Source organism: Manacus candei, unplaced genomic scaffold, assembly GCF_025592945.1.
Source record: "Manacus candei isolate 608988 ecotype Guabito, Panama unplaced genomic scaffold, ASM2559294v1 h1tg000014l, whole genome shotgun sequence".
Taxonomy (NCBI): domain Eukaryota; kingdom Metazoa; phylum Chordata; class Aves; order Passeriformes; family Pipridae; genus Manacus; species Manacus candei.
The window spans coordinates 58,567,506-58,590,508 of NW_026138062.1; the positions used below are offsets into that span (position 1 = coordinate 58,567,506).

The window sequence follows — 23,003 nt, forward strand, 5'->3', positions numbered from 1 at the left end:
TACACAATGTTTATACCCATGTAGACACAATGCAAAGATTAAAAATTTCAGAGCAACTGAGGACTAGACATACACTTCATACTCCAGCATGTGTCAAGTAATCTAAATTGTATTTATATTCCTACTTTGTTCCTGGAGTAGTACTGCAGACAAGAAAATGCTGGCATCCTTGCTTAGATTTGTTCCCTCTGGGGCAGTCATGGGAAGACTACTGTATTTGCATTGCTTTCCTTGGCTGCCAGGTGCAGCAGCAGAGATAAGCTTCCATGAAACAGGAATGTCAGAGAGGTTGTTCTGCCTCATGCCAGCTACCCATGGGCCAAGACTGAAATTTCAAGTCATACAACTGCAATCCTCTTGCTTAGGCTGTACCTTCTAGCTGCTACAAGACAATAGACAGTGTCTTTATGCAGCCAGTGCTCCCTAAGTGCAGCAAGTATTGTCCTTTCATCAATATGGTGACTGAACTGAAAACAAAGAACTGATTCAATTCTAAACCATGAAAAAGGATCCATAGGGACTTGTTTCCTCTGAGGAAATGAAGTGAAGATTGTGCCTCCCAATGCTCCTTGCTTGCAGGATACAGGACCCCGGGGGGAACTGCTGGTCCTCTTATATGCAAAGCAATTGTCACCTGGCTGATTTTCATTTCAGCTGTGAAGCTTCTCCACTGTAAAGCTATTTCATCAACCAGGAAAAAGCATTCTTCTTCATTTCCCAACAAAAGAAGATCCTTTTATTTCCTTAGGCACAATTTACTCTTTCACGTTCCTGGGCTTTGTTGTATTCTTACCTGACAAAATGAGAGTGCTTTTGATGTAAGAGCCAGCCAAATTTGGAGGTGAAACTCGAAAACTTGTGAAAGTACAAAGAGAATTGAACATTGTGTGACATTCACCTCCTCTCCTCCCTGTAAAGTACATAGTAGCCCATCTTCTCCCACAGTCTGCTATGCTGGATGCTGATCTCACTTCAAAGCTGCACTAACATAGACTCTTTCTGGTAACTTTGATGGAGACTCTCTGGATTTAAGCCAATGAAACGATTAAAATAAGTCTCACTTCCTCATCCATATGCAATGTATAAATTCCTCCCTACCACATTTGAATTTTATCCTGTTGAGTAGATTGAGAGATATAAGCAAGCCTCTCTAAGCATAATACCAACACAAAGAGGCAAAGGTTGGATCATAACAAGAAAACCTATAAACTTAAGACAAGGAAGCTCAGATGAGAAGACAACGTTTTGCCATGCTATTCATCCAACAAAAACTGTGAAGAGGTTTAAGAGATTGTCCTTCTTGCATCAATCCTTCATTGCCACTGAACAAAGCCCACTCACTCTTTTCATGCCTTACCCAGTTTGGAATTCATCTGTTTTTTCCATATACTTTTTGGTACATTGAGGATTGCTTAGAAACTGCCCTACCATACAACTGGAAATGCCTGTGGTTCCAGACCAACTAATACTGGATACAGGACAGTTGCTTCAAGCCATTTCCTAAGCCATTACCAACAGATAGAGTACGTGGAACTGAATAACAAGGAGAGATGAACCCTGTCAAGGGAACTACTCGCTGGTACAAGGAACCACTCCATCTCTCCCCCATTTCAGAAACATTAAATATTAAGCATTTAAAACTGTGCTTGTCTTTATCAGGCTAGTTATACCTCTCCCTGCTTCCTCTTTTTTTTTCATCCAGCCCTTAGGCAAAGGCAAAATTTCTTCTGGATATAAATTAAATGCCCTTGCCTTTTGCTCATGCTTGCACATGAGCAAGGGGGAAGGTATTCACAGATAACACAATACAGCCACTGTAGTAAAATTCAAGGCAGGTGAACGTCGCTGCACAGAAGTAGCATGGTCGGCACACCTCACGGTAGTAGCAGCCAAACATGCCGTGGCAACCAGCCAACTGATGACATTGGCTAGGAGCCAATTTGATTTATTTTTGGCAGCCTGACACTGCATACTACTGTGCCAGTCTTCGATCACAGAAATGATAAGAGATGACCTTTGAAAGCCAAGGGGACTGATGAAGCTGAAAGAGGATCTGTCCTCAGGCTGCAGGAGTGCTGGAGTGGCAGAAGTTTGGTAGCCCTCCCTCTTTCATGAATGACCATCACAGCCATGCCAGCAACTACCAGTGCTGCATTTGCTGGGGGATGTCTGGGAGAAAGGTCAAGACACGGCAAATGTCTTTAAGTCTATGGAAAGAGTAAGTACCAAGAGAGAAACAGAGAGGTTTAAAGAGATGAGAGAGAGTAACAGGATGAAGATAGTAAAAAAGAAAACACAGGCTTTCTGTAAGGAAATATTTCCTGTCTGTGGTACTTTTGTAATGTGATGATGCTCTTTAGAGGAATATTCTTTAAGGAAGTAGCAGCTTCTTACTATTGTGAACACTGTGCTGTAGAGTGTATTGCAGAGCACAGCCCTGCATCCTCAGGGAGATGGACAAGAAGACTATCTAATCTTTTTGCATTTCTTTCCTGAATGACTCTGGGGACACTTAGCCAGCTGTTCGGGTTTGTGACTGGAAGGTTGATATCATACTGGAATAGGAATTCAGGAAAAAAATCTATATTCATTAACATTTTAAAGAGGCTATCAGCTTGACTCTGGCCACATACCTTTCCTGTTTGCTTTCTGCAAACATTGCTAAGCTTGAGTATTACTGCATGCATACTGAATAAGTATAAATAGATGCAGATACTGGTCTTTAACACTCAACCACTGAAAACTCATTTTTAAATATATATTTGATTGTAGATTTTCCAACTTATTCTGCTGGATAGATATTTACATAAGTAATAGTATCATGTGCAAATGCATATTAAATCATACATTTAAATGGCCACTTCAAATAATGTGGCCATGAATGGTTGACCACTTCAAATGATGTTAAAGCCAACAAGAGCATGGGGAAGATATCTGTAAATTATTCAGAACACTGCATAGAAATAAACCATTCTTTGATGAGTGGCAACTCAAAACAGGTAAAATTAAGCAAATGAAGTAGCCTGTTACTATAATTTTCCAACTTCTATCCGTTAGAGCAGATTAATTTGAGTAAAAATGGAATGTTAACTCAAAGTAGAATCATTCCTGTTTAGGAATAAGGCAACCCTAAGCCTTAAATAAAAGGTAATTAACATTCATTATCCTCTGTACAGAGGACCCCAAAACACTGATTCACTCTGTTCTGGTTTTTGCCATTGATGTTTATACCTTTGGCAAGTATAAAACCAACACAAGTACAGCATGCAGCATTCCAAATTATATTTCACAAATGACATGACATTTATGTTTCCACTCAACTAATCACACAAAGTAAGAACAAAGAGCTGGAGACCTGGAGACCAAAAAGCCAACAGGGACAATGCATTTCAAGGCTTATTTCTAGGAACTTATAAATGAGCAGAGGTAAAACCAACAACTCTTTGTAGTTGTGTATAATCAGTTTAGACTCACATTCTTGAAGGCTGCTCCCCTTGCCCATACCTTAAATCATAAATGTTCTGCATGAGTTCCTCTCCCAGTACTTAATCTGTCCTTTTGGATATCTGTTCTTTCCTATGTCTCCACTTTGTTGAGCAGGAATACAGTAGTCGGAAGCCCTGGGTTAGCTATGAAGCTTGAAAGTCTAATTAGAGAGTGGGAGTTCTAATGTGTGGAGGAGAAGTAGTGGACCAAATGAAATTATGGAGAAACATCAATAAGTACAAGACTGGATGCTGAGGCGTTCTAAAATTTACATCAGAATGTTTATGAATATCAAGATGCTATGCTACATTTTCCCCCAAAAAGCTAATGAATGCAGAATTCCCTGTACAACTGAGTGTTTCATTGATGTGGAGGTCAGTTTTGCTTGGCAGTGCCTCTTAACTGATTTTCATGCGGTGTCTACCCAATCTAACCATTTTTTTTGTTGTTTATGTTATTTTTCTTTGACAAAATAAGGAAAGCAAAGAACAAGAAAGAAAAATATTCTCAGTTCTTTGATTCAGTTTCTGCCCAACTCAGTATTACAATTCAAAACAAACTCTTCTTTATGGTTTGTAAACAATATACCTCTGTCAAAAATGCCCACTTTTGCCTCTTGAAACTTTTCACCCCTTCTAAGGGGAAAGAGTTGAAAACACCTCCTAGAGTGACTCTTGGCATTCAACCCTCTCTTCTGTCCTCACTCACTGAGCTGTCAGGGCCTTTACTTCCCTTTCCTCACCTGATTCTCTTACTATATGAGTCTGAACCGGCTGACACATCTAAAAGCTTCATGCAAGCATGGCTGTCATGGGCCTCTCTGAGCAGAGAGGCTCGAGGGATTGATGTGGATGAAACCATAAGCACTGCTGATAAAATGATGTTAATGACTAGAAGGTGGTTCTATTAAGAATATCACCCATTCACAAGCAGATGGAAGAAAGACTCTTTTGACTCCTTCTTGACCATTCCACCAGCAAGGCTAAATGGCCTCCTGCAGTATGAGAGAGATGTGGTCTTGTGAGATTTTCAGCTCAAGTTAGAAGCCTCCAGTGAGCTGGTATCAGCTCGGGTTGTTTTGCTGCCCCACTGGAGCCGTCTGAGCTCATCACTATTTTTAGCATATGCAGAGCTTGGGGAGCTCTCTCCAGTTCCTCCAAGTCTCCCAGCTGGCTGACACTCTCCTGCCACCATGAAAAAAAGGCCTGGATGGCACCTCTATCTAAAGGAACAGGAACTTTGACAGGCGGTGCAATATTTCTAAAAGCTGACAGGAAGCAAGGAAGAGGGTGTTAAGCAAGAAAATTAATCTCCCACCACCCCTAAAACCCAGCAAGGGAATTCCCTTGTTAACTCTCAGCCTAATCCCTGCACCAGCTCTTGCTGGCCAACTTTGCATCCCCAGCAGACCAAGGGAGGTATCCATTTCTGAAGAGGCCCATTCCCCAACGAGGCATTCACTCACCTGTCTTCTCTTCGGTTTGGCTGCTCTCCACTGTCTCCATTTGGGGTTGCGCTGTTGCCTTGGCAGTAGCATCCTCTGCAGCAGGGGTGGTGGTGGCAGTGGTGTCAGCAGCAGGCACGTCGGCTTGTTTAGGCTCCTCTTTGTCTTGGGCTTCGTCAGCCTTCGAGGACGGCGAGTTATCAGTGGAAGCTTTAGTGGCACTTTCCCTTTCGGGGGCAGTGGCAGCAGTGGGCTTTTCCTCTGAGGATGCAGCAGGAGTGGCAGCCTGTGGGGCTGGCTGCTCTGAGGCCGTGTCAGCGGCTCCATCCCCTTTTTTCTCCTCTGCTGGCGCGCTGCTGTCTTTGCTGCCCTCCTCCAGCTGGGCACTGTCAGCGGCGGCTGCTTCTGTGGCAGTGGGAGCCTCGCTTTCTTTGTTCTCGGCTGCTCCACCAGCAGGGCCTTCCTCCTTCTTGTCGGCAGCATCAGTCTCAGATGCTGGGGCATCTCCCTTCTTCTCCCCCTTGAGCTTTTTCCTTGTTATGTGTCCGCGGAAGCTGGCCTGGATTTTGGTGGCTGCCTTATGAGCTTTATCTTCTGGTTTGATGCCATCTTGCTCGATCTTTTGGTCTCCGTCCTCATTTTTTTCAACCTTTGAAGAAGAACAAGGGAGGAGGGCAGAGGAGAAAAAGGGAGATAAGATTTCTCCAGATGTATCACTGATTTTATTGGGAATGTCCCACCTTCCCCTCCTGCTAACCTGTGACAAGTTTCAAAGGAGCCTTTCCATTTAGTATGGGTTTGGAGCCAGGTGGCTCTGATTTCATGCTAAGGCTGGACAGACTTAGGTCTCCAGCCAAACCTCCAGCCAGAGGTTTGTAAAAGGAATTTAAAGCACCTCATCATCTCCGTCAGCAATGCTGAGAGCATCTTGGCTGTGTGGCAATGCTTGCACCAGATGGGTTGTCTCTATTCCCATGATTTGTTTTCCCATCCATTTTGAAATACACCAATTTCTTCCCCTAATCATTTTCAGAACACTCTCCCAAGGGGGATTTTCACAGTCCTTCCAAATCCACCTTTGCCTTCTGTGTTTCTTTTTAATGACACCTTGTTTCACAGGTGTGTGACTCTAATGACACCAAGTGCTTTGTCTTTTATAGCTTTTTGGCTCAGGATTGCCAACAGAGAACAGTATTGCTGCCCTCCCCACTGCAGTTATGTGCTGTCAGACACACACAGATATTCACAGGATATACTCCTCATAAACACCCTGCCTGCAAGCACTCCAAGCACTTTGCCTTTGCTCTCCGCTCATGGTTTCACTGAAGGATTAATAGGCAGATTAATATCAGTCTTTCCAATTTCAGCAGACTATTATTATTTCTATGACTATTGGGTGAAATTCAGCCTTGTAACAAAGAACAGGCATCCCCCATGTTTTTTAGACTTAAATCATGCATTAGAGTTTTAAATGGGACCAAAACAGAGCCTGTGCCTTATGCTGGTCTGCTGCAGAGAGATAATGCTCAGCTTATAAACCTCCACTGAATCTACAGGACATACCATTCTTCACCCCAATAATTTAGCAGCCCTTGGGCAAGTAACATCTCAGCTGCATATTGATAAAAGGACACTGTTCTATTAATATTCCCATTGGGAAGCATTCAAAAGACCTACTTGGAAGCAGAGCCACTGGCCTGTTTGCTGTCTGCACCTGTTTTCCAACACTGGCTCAAGTAAGAAAACAAAGAAAACAAGCTGGCTGAGAGAGATAGAAGGTTTACTCTGGATGGGAAGAGGGAACCACTGCCTTGGCCACTGCAACTAAGATGTGCCATCTGGGGAAAGGCTCCGGAGCAGAAGAGCAGAGAGAGAGGACGGCCTATAAGCACATTAAATAAATGTGAGGCAGGAAGAAGGGAGAAGAAGCCACTGCAACATTCACATACACCACTGCAAACTTCATGTCTGTGGAGAGCGGGAGAGAGGACTGGCCACACTGGCAACAACCCCTGGGAAACAGAATGGAAAAGGTCATTTCCACAGCACAAGGTAGGGTCAGGCACACACGTGTGAGCAAAGCTGTGCCAGTGAACCAAACAGCTGTCCACTGGCATGCCAGATGTGGTACTCACTACCTCCCCTGGGTCCCCAGTGAGCACAGGATCCCCCACCCCACTGGTGCCCATCATTCCTGGAGTGGGTAGGGTGGCCAGGGAGTGAGCAGTCTCAAATCATCAAGGAAAAGAGCTGCCCCACAGATGCAGAGGGTCTGTACACAGCAGGAAGTCTGAGAGTGAGACCAGGTGCTTCTGCAGTGGGTGTAAGCCTGTGAATGAATAGGTAACAGATCAATATGCCGCATTCTGCACAAGGAGTTCTCGTGCTCCTGACCATGCCCAGGGGCAAAATGGTTGTTGCACCAACCACAGGGGCCCATCTGAGCATTATGTCTACCCTTCCCAAAGTGCATTCAGTGACACTCTATGGAAAGTCATCTTTCATGTTTGTCTCAGCTTGTCAGAGAGTAGGTGAAGGTTATGTGCAAAGACGATGCAGACCCTAGCATGCTGTAACCACTCATGTATTCATATTTTTTCTTGCATAGCTAACTCGACACTGTGTTATTCAGCATATGGGGTAAACTTTTCAGACTACTTCAGCACAAGGGGGTTGGAAACAAATTGGAAGTACCTTTAAACTATCCAACTGCAGAGCTCACAAAGGCTCATCCATCTTGTTCCTTAGACAAGTTTGCAGATTGCAGTAAGTCCTGTGTTGCTGTGGCAACCTAACCTAATACCTGAACTAGCTAGTTTAAGGAGATCTTGAGTATCCTGGCACTACACCGTAGCCACAGCAACGTGAAGATAGAGTAGGTACTCCTTTATAGCACTGTATAACACTTAGATGTGCTAGCTTTGACTGTCTCTCCCTAAGGACTGTGGCTAGTCTCAAGCAGCACACAATATTGGGAGGCTGGAAAGACAATTTAGATATAACTACAAGACCCTGAAGTTCCAGTCTTCGTGCCTAATTCCTGCAAAACCATGAGAGAATATGACAAAATTGTTAATCCCTAGACAAAGATGAAAATCATTGACTGAAGGGAGATGTCTCTCACCACTTGAAGGGAGATCTCTCTTGCCACTGGCCTTGTTGCTTTAAGGTCCCACATACCTCTTGCACCAACCAAGGACAGCTATTGGGAATTCTGGTCTGCTGCATGTCCGACTCTATGACTTCAGAGGAGTTATCCTGTTACCTGGGCTATGTAGCCCTGTGAAGGCTTATCTCCTTCCCACTGCTAGCAGGAGGCCAGGGGGGCAGCAAGGGAGCAGTGCTCACAAGAGAGCTGTGACCTGCCAGCCAGCCCTTGACCTGGCAGGCAAAGGGGGAGCACTTCTGCCAAGAGAGGTCAGACTAAAACTTCTCACCTGCACCTAAAGCACAACAGAGTTAAAAGGCTCCTCTGCTATTCCAATTACATCATTGTCCTCTTATTCCAGTTGAGATGACATCTGTTTGAGCCCTTGCCAGATCCCAAGTTTTGCAACTGAAAAATGTATTTCCAACAGGGTGCTTTCAGCATAATTTCAGACACAAAAATAAGAAACATGAGACTAGGGCAGAGGTGGAGTTCAAGATCACGGATGAAAGAAATGTGCTAATCATTTGTGCCAACTGGGTCCTCAGGAATCCCATTTCTATTCAGTCCTTCCACAGGAAAGCATCCCAGTCATGAAAAATGACTTTTTTTCAGGCTACTGGCCTGCAGCTACTTCTGGGGTAGGACAGGGTATCCATTCAGTATGTGTGTCATGTTGTATAACAATGGGTTGGGTGAGAAACAGGTCGTTCGGGGGAAAACTTCTGCTCGCACAAAAGAAAAACCAAGGGCTTTTTATCTGTGGATTACGTGCACAGCAGATAAACCTTAATTAAGGAAGCGCTCAAAAATAACCTGTATACAGCGAAGCTCCTGGAAAGCAATTTGTCTTCCTTGGAAGGCTAAAAGGGTGAGTCAGCCCTGCAAGGATGAATTCAAAAGCATGTCAGTGGAAAATAAGGTATCTGTCTGTCTTGTCTATCATCCATGCGTATATGACATCTCGGTTGTAGAACTGGGGCTAGAATAAAGTGACTATTATTACTAGTGTTTGTATGGAATCTAGAGTTCCCAGATAGGAACCAGGTCTGGCAAGGATAGGTTTCACATATTAGTATTCCATCACATCCCCCCTTCATTTACACACTTATATGTAAAGTAAACTCATACTAATACTTAATATTGACATATTCATGATATTGTAAGAGTACACGCAATGTATTGCCATTTTACACAAAACAAATGTCCTCTGTTTCACTTAATGTGAAATAAATCATAGATCCTATAATGGCAGAAGGACTGGAAATCACTGAGGTTAGTGGATACAGAGCTAAATGGATATATAAAAAGACACACATGGTCAAATGTCCATTTTTTTATTTGGACCATCTTCACATACCCACTGAAGACACTGTGCAAAGCTTTGCTTTTATGAAACACACTGTTAGGCTTTTATGTCTCAATCTACACAGCCCACAGCATTTTTCTAGTCCTAGAGGGATGATCCTCTCACCATCTCCATCTGCTTGTCTGCCACACCTCCAGGTTTCTAGGACATCCCTTCCCAGGCAGACTGTTCCTGTAAGTGAGATTTTCCTTGCTATCACATAGCTGAGAGAGTGGGAGATAAGAAATTAATGTTTAAGACACAGGTAGGGCAGAGGTTAGTTTTTAGGTACCAGAAATGTAGAAATTTCCTGGAGCCATGACCACAAGAAGATTTGTAATCTCTGGCCACCTTTTCACCTTTTGTCTCCAAACTCACAGCTTACAGGGGGGTCAGATTATGGCAAACAATTAAGAAAGTGTTACTATAATGTCCAGATCCTTTTAAATGTCTCACATGCTGGTATTTCAGGAAAGGAGAAATGGAGAAACTAGGTGTTTTCCAGATGTTCCATGTGGTTTGCAGCCACATGTAGGCAAAGAAAGGAGGGGACTGAGTGCTTTGGTCCTTGATTGACATTTTTCCACTTGTCTCTCATGGTGTACCTCATTGCCTGGCCTTGGAAAAATGAACATATAGTTTTATATTTTGAATGCTGGGAGGGAGAGACCAAAAAAGAATTTGCTGTTCCATTAAAAGGTCCTTGAATATTATATGGCCTCCTCTGCCCCTCTCTATAGCTCTCCTTTACCTGGTGTTTCTCTGCCCTCCAATGCACAGCATGTATCAACTTCCTTAATGTTCATCCTAGGATCAGGCTGCTATACCATCAGCCAGCACCCTGGTATCCTGCTCTTTTCTGTCATTAGTTAGGAACTCCTCTTGAACGTGACACTGAATCCCAGAGCCCTTCGATACACATTGCTATCTCCCAGTGTTCTGAAACCTGTGTGCTACAAGTCCAGATGTAGGACTTACATATCTTTTACCAGAGAAAGCATCAATACTGGCCAGAGGTTGGACATCCATTGGACCACTGACAGTTATCAGTAATTCGCTTCACAACCCAAGGGAAATATGATATCCAACTATTAAGAAAACAAACAAACAAACAAGCTGTGTTCTCCATATGCAAAGATATAGGGGCCCAAAGTCATTCCTTTCTCACGACACCTACGCTAAGGTACGTGTGGAAATCTTTCCTTCAGTTACTTAGGTGAACTAGCATTGAATCGACTAATCACCTGTGCTATTTGTGGGGTTAAGGTGCATCTCAGCCCACGCTCTATTCCTGACTAGAACACAATGTATGTTCACACTGATGTTATTCAAAGTCACTTGGGCCCAGACTTACAAAGAAGTTTAGGCGCCTGACTCCCATTGATTTGACAGGATTGAGTCACCTCAGTGTCTTTTGTGGGCCTGGCTCTACATGACCTGATTTGTCTCAGAGACAGCATTTAAGGAGCATAAAAAAGACCAGCTGTCTCCCCAGAAGGAGTGAAGCATGGACACGTGAGAGAGAGAAAAGGTTTTCACGCCTTGTGAAGTGAGGAAGCAATTTAACACACAGAACAGCTTTTTTTAACCCAGTTAAATGGTGTGAAGACACCTGGCTAGAGGATGGCACCTGTCAGCACAACCTGTCTGCAAGGTGAGGAAACAAACAGAGTTCCTTTTTTTCCCAGGATGACTATAGTGATGGTGGTTAAAACACCCTTGAGAAAGAAAAGGTTAATTCATCCCTCTGAAGTCCTATGCAGGATTGTTCCCCAGGGTATAACTAGCAGGATTTCAGCTCTCCAGTTTCAAATCCTCCAACAGTGGAGTTTCCACCCTTTTCTCTGCAAGATCCTCTCACGTATTGGAAATTTCCCCTATATTTTATGGGATAAGATAATGATGGTCAGGCAGATGGATGGATGGATGTTATTTGCTCATGTACAGAGACTTGAGAAGAGAAGATAATCTAAGCTACACCTATTTAGATATTTCCAGTGCGCCTTCTCAATAAATTCATTATACTCCCCTCACCCACTTTGCGACTCTCCATTCTGTTTGTCACTCTGTTTCTGTCAAGCTGGTGGTTCACCGTGGTGTCATCTACTACCTTGACGCTGCTACAGGGTGTGTGCATATTCTGGGGTATGAGGGCACTGAGAGCACAAGGTCTTTGTGGACTGTGTTGAAGATCTTGGGTGTTTGGCACAATCAACATCTGTGCTCTTACTTGAGCTTGGATCCTGGTGCAAACTGTACTGTCAGTTGTGCCAGTCTCCGTTTTGGAGGGAAATACGTGTGTCACTCCAGAAGGAGCCAGACAGCAGGCATTCAGATAAAGGGATCAAAGCCTAGAAAGGAAGTAGGAAGGTATCCAAGCTAACAGCATAAATCTACTCCCAATATAGTTTGCATTGAAGGAATTAAGCAAAAGGAACAGGTGAAAAATTTCCTTTGAACTATGCCTTGATTAGAAGACTCTATTCAAATATGTGATTTCGGATGCAGATATGCTTAGACAGAAATGCAACCTTGGATGTCACTGGACTGAAGAGAAATTTTATTTAAGCTCGAACTATGTGGTTGGTCTGGGTCAGTTTGGAAAAGGAAGGTTGCTGCTATGTGGATTATATTGAAGTAGTACATTCAGACTCTGAATCTCATGGTCTGCTGACCATGAGCAGGTAATTAAACCCAGAATTATCAATCTTTCTCCCTCCCCACCTTTTCTCTCTCATTCTCTCTCTTTTTTTTTTTTTTTTTTTTTGCCTTGCTTGCTTAGCTTTGGACTCCACAAAAATTTTCAGGGAATTGTTATTAACCTCTGGTGGCTCAGAGTGTTTGCTCTCATGAGAGTTGGACACATTTGCTTTCGATCTATCTGCAGGAAAGGGACAGAGGCTAATTTACTGCTGACTTTCTTCCCTGAGATCTAGGCCAGACAGCTGCTGAGACTCCCCGGAGTCCAGGCTTATGCAGGGTCTCCAGAATCACTTGCACAAGAAGCAGCAGCTTGCATCCTGCTCCAACCCCATTCCCTCCTCCATGGGAACACAGGGCATGCCCTATGTGACATATAGCAGTTAAACTTGAGGAGGGACTGGGATGTATATCCCATCTGAAATTACAAGGTGAACTGAAGAAGGTAGCAACCAGGATTCTTGACTGGGATCTGGCAAGGCCAGTAAAGTAAGTACTGCCTTTCTTACTGTTCTGTTAACCTCCTGGTAAGACCTTTGTCTTTTGTTTTTCTAACCTCCTGAAAGAGAGCCTAAACCCATACAACCACCTTTAGCCAACAGCTCCCCCATTCCCCAAGTAGCACCACACAATCTTTCAAATTATCAGAGCTGCCCCCAGCAAAACCCAGGTAAACAATATTGTGGGTTTATGGAATTTGATAAACTGGCTCTAAAACAGCTCCACCTAAGATATCCTCTCTCATAACCTGTTCAGCTTTTGTTCCAGATAGACCAATCCCACATCCCCACTGCAGCTGAACTCTGTGTGTACCAGGATCTTGTTTCTGCAAAGAGCAGGAATCCATAGCACAGGCTTCTACCTATTGGTATAGACTCTTATCTCCTCACTGGGACAGCTGGCTTCTTCTCAGCTTCTGGTTCTGATGGATTCAACAGGTCTCAGTGGTATGTATGGCCTCTCCTTACCAGCCAGGATTGGCTCTACTGGCTCTGCTTATTGCTCCATGGGATTTCCTGACCCTGCTACCATCAGGCCCAGCTTCACTAGGACAGGGAGTCAGCCTTGCTGCTGGAGGCAGAGAATTAGGGTGTTGAGTGCTGGTTCTGATCTACATAGAAACTCAGTTTATTGATTTGTGTTGCAGATCTTCATCCCCATCTGGGCTTAGCTGACCCAGAGACTGCCCTCATGCATCCAAATGTACTTTTTCCTCTGTCTTGTCCTGGATATTCTCTCCACCCACCTTTACTTCAGTGGTACCATCGGTGCTGATGTTTGCTCCACAGACCTTCTACAAGGTGGCTGATAGACTAATGACAGCACGTCATGAATTCCCCACAAGCAGCGAGTGAGATATGGATGTTAACAAACAGTTGTACTGAGATCTTATTGGAAGTCCAATGCCAAATGCAATGTCAGATAATGAAAATGGAGCGTAATTTCATTGATTTCAATGACATTTTACTAGAGATGTATTTTACAAAACCTCTGTGGTCTGATGCTCCACACAACTTGCAAGAGGATACATTGTTAAGTTCCAGAAGGACTATGAACCTAATTGAATTTGTATTTATAGCATTGAAAGAGCCTCAATTGCATGCTGTGTAGCTAACTAAAGCATTGTGCAATACTTAAGCTGTATTCTTATCTATTTCCTCCTGTCAGTGCAGGATGAGAACATCCTCAAAGACAGGTTATATGTCTGCTGGAACCTGAAAGGTCTCCAGAGGGGACCTGTATGACAGTTTCTTTTACCCAAGAACCTGGGCTTGAGCGCCTGAGAACTTGCCCAGTTTCTGTAACCTCAGTGCTTTCCACAGTCTGTAAAAACTGATGAATCAGGCCTGTGATTGCAGCTGTGACTCCTGAGTGGCACAGTGTCAAAGGCATGATGTTGTGCCATACCCCTCTCCCATATTTCAGGTAGTGTTGTCACCAGAATACAGGCATGGTTTTGATTGGAAAGATCCTTTGGGGCCACAGGCAGCTGGACACAGACCCAGTAGCCCCAGGGCTTAATCACTTATTCTAGAGACTGGCACTGAGCTATGGGAAATGCACATGTGGCTTTGAGCCATTTTGTTTCCTACTTTGCTCCTTTACTGTATTCAACCCTACGGAAAAAGAGAGAGAGGGGAGAGGCAAGACTGCAGTGCATGCTGCAAAAGGCTCTTTGTGGACCCTGTTAAGTTAGTTCTATAAAGACCCCCAGCCAAAGGGAACATGTTGAATAGCTGTGTTAGGGAAAAACTGCCACAAGTGTTTGGATCCGCCACTTAAAAGGGCTAGTATATCACAGCCACATTTAAATAGTCACCCGGATCTTCTCCTAATCTTCCTGCTGCAGGACAGCTGGTTTTTTCTTTCAATTTTTTCACTCCTTGGGATTTCCATCTTAAAGTTGTTATTAAAAAAAGGCTTCAATAAGCTTTAAACATCTTGGTCCTAAAGTTTTCTGTCTTTTTTCCATTCCTCAATCAGGAAGCATGTCATTATCCTCAAAGCACTGCACATTGTGATGTGTTTTCCCCAGGCACACAGTTTAGATGACTCTGTGTCTAGTGCATCTGTAGCAGGACTGTACTGTACATCCAGGCACCCCTGGAGACCTACCTGTGGGGGATTTACTCAGCAGCCCCCTGGCAGAGAAGTCAAGGGAAAAAGGATCCCCTGATAAGGACAAGGCTGGGCAGGCAAGGTGTGCAGAGCTCCCTCCACTTTTTTTTCTGATTTGCTGCAGGTGTGATACGAAAATAGAGTTTTCATCTTGAGAAGGACTTATGAGTTTCTGGAAGAGGAATCTTCTTCCCTCAGGATCCTATGCAAAGCCAGACAGAAAGTACTGGGAAGTTTTCACAGATTATCTAACACCAGAAAATGGGCAGTGTTTTCTCTTCTGTTAGTAAGAGGAATTCACATTGTGCAGCTTTGTCACACACTGAAGAGGAATAACTGGAAATCTCCAGGGTCCTCTAGGCCCACCCTGTACAGTGCAGCAGGGTTGCTTTTGTTCATCTTTAACCCACAGTGCAAGAGTGTTTTTTACCAGTCTTTGGACATTTCCCCCAAAGATGATTCTCTGGGTTTCTCTGGCAGTTTATTCCTTTGATAAACCAAAGAATTCCTCCTAGAGTTTTGGCCAGCTCCCTGCATCCTATCTGTGCCAAGATCAGCTTGTTTCTGCTTTTTTAGTAACACTCCTTCATATATCAATAGCTCTCACCTGTCATACCATCCCTCTTTGTCAGATCACTCTTCCTAGTCCTCTTAAGCCCTACTCAGAGATCTTACTTTGGTTACTGAATTTACATTTGTTCTACTGAGAAATTACTAAAATGTCTCTCCAGCTTTAATGAATAATGTAATGAAACACTGTACTTACTAAAATAGTAATTAGCAATACAGCTAAAAATAAATCAATGTGTGGATCAGACTCCCAAAGGCAGTAGGAAAAGCTGCAGCCATGAAAATAGGTGGAGCTGCAAATAGCTAAGTGCTCAGGGGAGGAAAAAAAAAAAAAGAAAAGGAAAAAAAAAAAGCTTAGAGAAACTTATGAATGGCCAAGTGTCCTATAGATAGTTAGCAATCCACACAGATTTTTAAACACTGCCCTGAGTCTGATTGCTCCATTTCCTGCAGCCTCCCCTAAATGCTATTCAGCATATTTAGGAGTTTTCTGAGGATCTCAAGAAGTTGGAGCAGCTAGGAGAGGTAAGATGAAGTGGAAGAATGTCAAACACTCTCCAGAGGTTCTCCAAGAATTTCCATTGTCCTAATGGTGAGCTTCAGGATGAAGGAAGAGGTGCCTGCTGTAAGAAGAACCAAATGCATAAGGATTTATAATGTTGACAACCATTACTATTTCTCCATCTTTGGGAGAGATCTCCCTTGTGGTGCGGGAGAGAAAGCGACAGAACAAGCAACGGGAGACAAGACAACAGGAGTGTGCTGAACATAAGAAAGGGCACAGGGAGCACATGGGTTTATGGAGGAAAAACAATTCAGATACTACAGGAGCCAGCTTGCTTTCTTCTAGCACCACAAAAAATATAGCGCCATTTCTTGGTAAGAAGACATAATTCCTGCTTCTTCAGGAAGCGTCAGGACAAGGCTGGCTCTTGCCAGTCCAATTTATTAAGCCAGTAACATTAAAAATACTAAGTCCTTCATAAGACACATCATTGGAGTCAAGTAAATCGTAGGTTTGCCCAAACGACACAAAGATTATGGTGTGCAAAATGTCTACCTTATGTGGCCACATTATGTAATTAATTACACTCTACTTCTCAGATGAACTGGTTCCTCAGTCATGAAAATAGACACAAATCATGCAAATTCCATCATAGTGAATGATTATCTATTTGAAATTTTCTCAGGAGTGTGATGGTTTATTTCTTTTTATTTTTTTACTAATTCTTTCTTTTGCTTCCTTCTCAGTCAGAGAGAGGAAATCATATTGTACAACTGTCACAAACTGCATGTCACAAACATTCACACACACATATATTTATAAACATAGTGGAGTAAGTGAGTAATTTGCGAGAAATTCACTGCCTGAAGTGAGTTTGCATAATGAATTCACTAAACCCTACCGAAATTAAATCAGAAATGAACCCTAGATAGAGAATATTTTCAAACAGATTAAATTCAACAAGAGTCATTTTATCCCTTCCAGGAAGACTGAGTTACGAATGTACAAACACTTTCTGTACTCCCTCAAAGAGGACACTAAGGTTTTGACATCTGCATGATCCATAGTATTATCTGGGAATACCCATGTAGAATTGCACCTATTGAGGCTTTCAGGTAACTAAAATTTTGATCCCAGTGCAAAGCAGAGAAAAAAGTTTCCACATGTATATTGCTTTGGTTGCAGAAGCAATTATTTTGAAGCCTGAAGAAAATATAACACATTCCCCCAAGATGCCTGCTTTACAGATTGTACTCTCACAGAACTTTACTATGAATTATTAACATTTTAGTGTACATTCCTATGCTTTAGCTCTAGTGGTTCTATATAAAGTTGATTGAAAGAAGAATTGAAGGGCTAGGTTTTAAGGAATGAATGGTGGGATCTTGACAAATGCCTACTTGCCTTAATCCTGTTGAAACCAGTGCGAATTAGGCACCAAGGCTCTCTGAAAATCCTGCTAGGCTACTGCCTATATAAATCTTACTTCTTAGGACAGTTCTGTAAATTTCCTAATACCACCCTGCCACTGTTTGGAACAAGGCTCGTAAATATCTGTTGCAAGATTGCAAAGTAAAACAAAGTAGCTTACAGAAGACTTAAAGCATTAGTAGGAAATCTGGATATTTGAAGCTTAGGAAACTCAGGGGTATAAAGAGATTACACTAAAATCTTGGTCCTAGTTTTTGCAGTTGGAAGTTGGAAAGTTAAAATGCAGGAGGCAGAGACTTGGCAAAAGAGAACAGAGGACCTCAGGGTTAGCCATCTGTTGGTTGCCCTACAGCACTGCCCCACCTTTGCTGCTGAATTCCTCTGTTATTCTGCCCGTACTTTTGGTGGGTTGATTCCTAGTGACAAGTTCTGCATCTCTGAGTATCTGACTTCAGACACCTTGAATCTGATTTGGAGCAGTGCTGAGCACTCAGAGCTGCAGCTGACAGCAATGGGAGATGTCTTCAGATATGTGCAATTGAAAAAGAACAACAACCCACTTATAAAAGTCAGGTCCTCTGTTTCTGAAATTCAGGACATAAAACTAGGGATCCCTGCTGACCAAACTCTTTGTGCCTCAGCTGTCCATCTGCAAAAACAGAGTGAAAATACTCAGTTGTCTCATATGGGTGTTGCAAAGATTTACTAAGTAATATTAGGAATGTGCTCAGAATCACAAGACAGCCCAAGAGAAAATTAGTATTTCTGATTCCAGAGCAGAGTTTCAATACTATTAAGTAGAGTTGTGGGGTCACATGCTGACTTATTATGAGAAAACAAAATATTGAATAACTGCTCATTAAGTGAGCACTGTGTATTCTGTGACCTGAATGTGAGTAGGAATCCCTGAAAAGAAAAATAAGATGTATTACTGTTATTAGAAGTGTACTGAAATGCATTCACAGGAGGAGACAAAACTGAAGTTGCATGGGCAACTACATTCCCAGTGTTGGATAATTCTCTTTATACTTGATTTAGCATTCTTAATAACTTTCTTCTAACAGAGTTTCTCCATAGTCTTTATCACACACATATAAGCTCATGTTGCAGCTGAGGCCTAAATCTATTTTCACTCTTAGTAATGTGGGATAATTCAACTTTTACCAGATTTCACTTTCTAAAATGTAATTAACTAAATCACAGGAGCTCAAACCTCTTGGCTTCATATGCATCTTACAAAAGAAAAAAAAAAAAGAAAAAAGAAAACAAATAAAACAACTTCCAATGTCCAGGAGATGTCAAATCCCTACTTAGTACCTCAGGTGAGATGAGGGATTTTTCAACAAACAACTCCCAGGCAGAAAACAGCAAACCCGGGGTGCCCATCCAGTGTGGGGTGGGGTGAGACCAGGTGTCCAGCTGAGTCTCAGAGCTTGGAGGAAGCTGTTGGCCTCAGAAGCCCCTGAGAGTTTCTTCCCACATGGAGATACTGATAAAAAAGCAGTCCTAACATCAGCAGTGTGCTGGGAAGCAATACAATGTATCTCCATAGCCTCAAGCTGCACCAGGGAAGGTTCAGGTTTGAGATGGGGAGGAATTTCTTCACAGAAGGGGTTGTCATGCATGGGAACAGCCTATCCAGAGAGGTGGTGGAGTCACCATCCATGGAGGTGTTCAAGAAATGACTGGACATGGCACTTAGTGCTGTGGTTTAGTTGACAAGGTGGTGGTTGGTCAAAGGTTGGTCTTGATGATCTTGGTGGTCTTTTGCAGTGTAAATGATTCTGTGATTCCATTGTGGGAGCCATATTTCAGTCACTGAGTATCTATCTGCCTCTGGCTTAAAAGCCCCAAGTTGGCCATCCTTGATTTAGGTGAGGCAGGATTATCAGTAGAAGATGAAACTTTTTTCTTAGCAAAAAAAAAAAATTAATAGAAAATACGTCTTATCTGGCAATTTAATGAGTGCACAACTGCTGCATCAGGGAATAGGCCCCTAAAGATTTAATCATTTAATATGTACAAAAAAGCTCCTGAACAGAGAATTACTTTGCTCAAAAGATCAGTTATACCCTTGCCTAGTTTTCAGCAACTCCATGGCTACCCGGGAACATCAGAGCTGGAATAGCAGGGGTGCTGCAGGGCAGAGGCACAGGGTGTTGATAAAAGTGGAGCAAAGTAATGGCAGAAATCCTGTTCAGCTCTTTCCTGTGCTCTGTGTAACTGAGCACTATTTCACTGCCACTGGCAGCAAACTGACCTCCTGTTTACACCAAAGTACTTGAAACTTGTGTTTTTTAAAAAGTATGTCTATCTCCAATTCCGATTAGCTTCTCCAGGCATTTCTGTGCTGCTCAGTTTTTGGAAATGGATTTCCAAACAGCAGAATCGCCCTGTACGGTACTTCTCAGAGGTACTCAGCATACTCTGTTGTCTGCTGCACCAGACAGCAGAAGAACTTAGAGGCAAGTAACCAAGAGAGAAGTTGAAAAATTACAGGTTGGGGATATCAGCACCAATCGTACCGTACTGTGTGAAGCTGAGAGGCATGAATCATGTGTGAAAGATGGAACTGAATGGATATAAGGAGACAGCTCAACAAGGAACACATTTTCCCCTCTTCAGGGATAGGTCAGAACCACAGAAGAGAAAGAAGTAAGCAAGCCCTGCCAGTGTGCCCCCTCACTGCCCTTTGTGAGATGGGAAGGCTGACCTTAGCCTGGGAAGGCCCCTTCAGTTCTGGAGTGGATGCTTACAAGTTGCAGCATTATCTGCTGTGGTCAGTGCTTCTTCTTCTTATAGGGAGAAGAAGCCAGTGAAGCCACATGATCACAGACACTTCCAACAAAACTATCTCCTGACCTAGTCCAGTACCTTTTCTGCCTCCCTGCTCACTTCTATGCTGTGGCAGTGTATACTTCTTCTGTGGCCAAGCCAGAAGCAAGGATGGCCGCAGGGTTATGCTGAAACGCCATCTGATTTCTCAGTAGTAGGGACTATAAAACCTCCACCATCTCACAAATGCTAACACAAGACCTACATTTCCACTGCTTCTTGGCAAACATGCATCAGGTTTGGCCCACAGAGACAACCACACATTCACTTGGCAATAAGGTCTCTTTCTTGCCTACACTGACAGCCTCTCCACTTCCATTCTTAACTGGCAGAGGGATAGTGTCCTTCCTCCACACCTGCCAATAGGACCTTCTCTTTTGGCCACCTATACCACCTCCATGATATATATCTTCAGCTCACTCTGCCTTGACTATCAATTCTGATTCAGTCCAGTCAGCCAGAGGTTTAACTCCAGAGGAGCAAGAATAAGGTCTCTTAAACTGCCACAGAGGGCAATCTCAGCAGAAGGTCCTCAAAATAGGAGACAGATTATGCTTATGGGGCATAGGCTTCAAACCATAACTAGTAGCTAAATTTGATGTGTTTACAGTGTCATGGTCATGCCATCCTGGCACATCTCAGGACAACAGACACAGGCACAACTCTTCTTCCATGCTTACAGAGGGCCAGAGAATTGTTTATTATTTTTTCCCCAAGACATATGAATTTCTGTACTGGGATTTTTGTACTTCCATTTTAATCTCTGCTAAGAAAAACCCTCCCTTCAGCAAGTCAGGCTGTTTTGTGCACCCTTGGGAGAGGTAAACTTCCTTCTGGAGATAATTCATGGACACACAGGCTTAAGAGGCAACATATCATTTCATCATCAGCCAGCATATGTAGCCACAGCGGGAAAAATTCCTGATCTGTGCCGGGCCAGAAAATTGTGTCCCATCTTACACATCAGAGATCTAAGAGAGGAAATATGGATATTCACGGCCTCCACAAAAGCAACAGCATATTCAGACTATGGAGAAACCCCAGGCAGGCTCTCATCAATAAAAGTGTATGACACTGTACCACCGAGGTTTTTACCTCCCCTCAGGCTCCCTGTTAAGCCGGGTTTGAAGGCCCTGATCTATTTTTTAAGCCCATCCTGGTGTGGAGCTTATGACCCAGACAGATCTGTTGCGAGCACAACCTCCCCACCAGAAGATCCTCCAGGGCAGCAACCAAGAATCTGAACTTCACGAGAACAGCACAAGCTCAGGATACAGCACCTGTGACACCACAGACCCACTTGCTTTCTCAAATTTCCATGTCAGCCCTTCCTTAGGAGATGCTTCCATGGAGTCCTTTAGGCAGATACATGTCCCACCCCACAGACACAAATATAAAACAACTGGCAAATAAAGCAAACAAATGCTTTCAAACTATCAAGCTTTTCAAACTATTTCTTCCAGGTAAGGAGAAGGGAGGGAAAGAAGAGAGGAACAAACCCATTCTTTTTATGTTATTTCTAGATTAATTCATGCAAGGCATATGAATACTAGTTTAAAAGCGATTGGTTTTATATAGAGAAAACAGGCAGAATGACTTCAGCAGATTATTCCACTTTCTTCTGTGTCTCAGTTTCCTCACATTCAAGTGAAGTAATAACAAGAGTATTCCACGCTTGATTTGTTAAGGATTCAAGCTGACATCTTCCTACACCAGTGAAAAGTGTAGTACTAGTTTCAGTGATAACACATTTGGCCCATTTTTTCCCAATTATTTCGCAACCCATCATGCACAGGCACAAGTAAAAAGTAGTGTGACTCATGTATTACATAAAAAGACTGTCTTACAAGCATCTTTTTGGGCATATGTTAAAGGTGAAAGCAGAAAATGTAAAATGGAGACTATCTCTGAAACATCACTTTGACTTCCTCGAGCACGTGCCTTTTAATAGTCTTTGTCCTAACTGTTTTTTCTTGAAAGTCTCCCCCACCCCAGCTATTACAAAGGACAGACAGAGCTCACTGAGTGGGTAACGATTCAGTATTTTCCTGTTATCCTAATTTCAAGCATAGCAAAGAGCCTTATTTGCCACACATCCTTCAAACCCATCACTGAATGCAGAATACTGATTTCCTCATGGTCTTTTTCAGTGGTGCTATTTTGCCATAATATCTCAGTGCTTCATAAGCCTTAATGGATGTTCTTCCAGGGAGGTAGGCGGGGTTGTTATCTCTATTTTACAGACACTAAAATCAGACACAAAGAGGCTAAGGTCAAATCGGCCAGAGCACCCACTAATTTTGGGTCCCTCATTTGTGATGCCTTGGGTTAGTATTTCCCCAGGTCTGTGCATGCTGACAGCAGACCCTCATACAATACTGGCTCTGCACTTCTCCAAGTCAAACCTCAGGTGGCTCAAACTGAGAACCCAGAAAATGAGAACACACCAATTAGTGGCCACCCATGGAAAACCTCATTTATATGGCCTTTTCATATCACATAGGAACTTGTGACAAAAGGCAGGAAAAAGCCTAATTCTTCGGGGCAGTATTCAATTACCAAAATATGAGACCATTCTTCTGTTTTTGAACAGCCCCCTGACCAATTCAATATGTAACCCTGGCAGTAAATGAAACAGGAGACCTATAGAAAACAGCTTCGTTTATGGCAAAACCTCATTCAGTTCCTAAGTGTATTCCATTCTGTGAACTGAATGGGATCCTACTAAAAAAAAAAAAAAAAACAAAACCAAAAACCCAACAGTATTTGATCTTATAATTAAGAATCACATTTTTATGTCTATTCACGAGAGAAGAGAAATTAAAGATGGACAGGCAACCCTTTTAATTAATTCTCTCTATTCTAAGTGTTTGACTTTGAAAACTAAATGTATGCTTAACAAAGGTGTTTAATCTAT

The 23,003-nt window shown here is 42.9% G+C and overlaps 1 protein-coding gene across 1 annotated transcript in view; it reads right to left on the minus strand.

Moving 5' to 3' along the window:
• GAP43 (growth associated protein 43) overlaps positions 1-23,003 on the minus strand; it is a 58,559-nt gene that overhangs the window by 23,366 nt on the left and 12,190 nt on the right. The window contains exon 2 of the mRNA XM_051779699.1: positions 4,952-5,579. Within this exon, the coding sequence (XP_051635659.1) occupies positions 4,952-5,579 (628 nt within the window). The remainder of the gene's footprint in view (positions 1-4,951; positions 5,580-23,003) is intronic.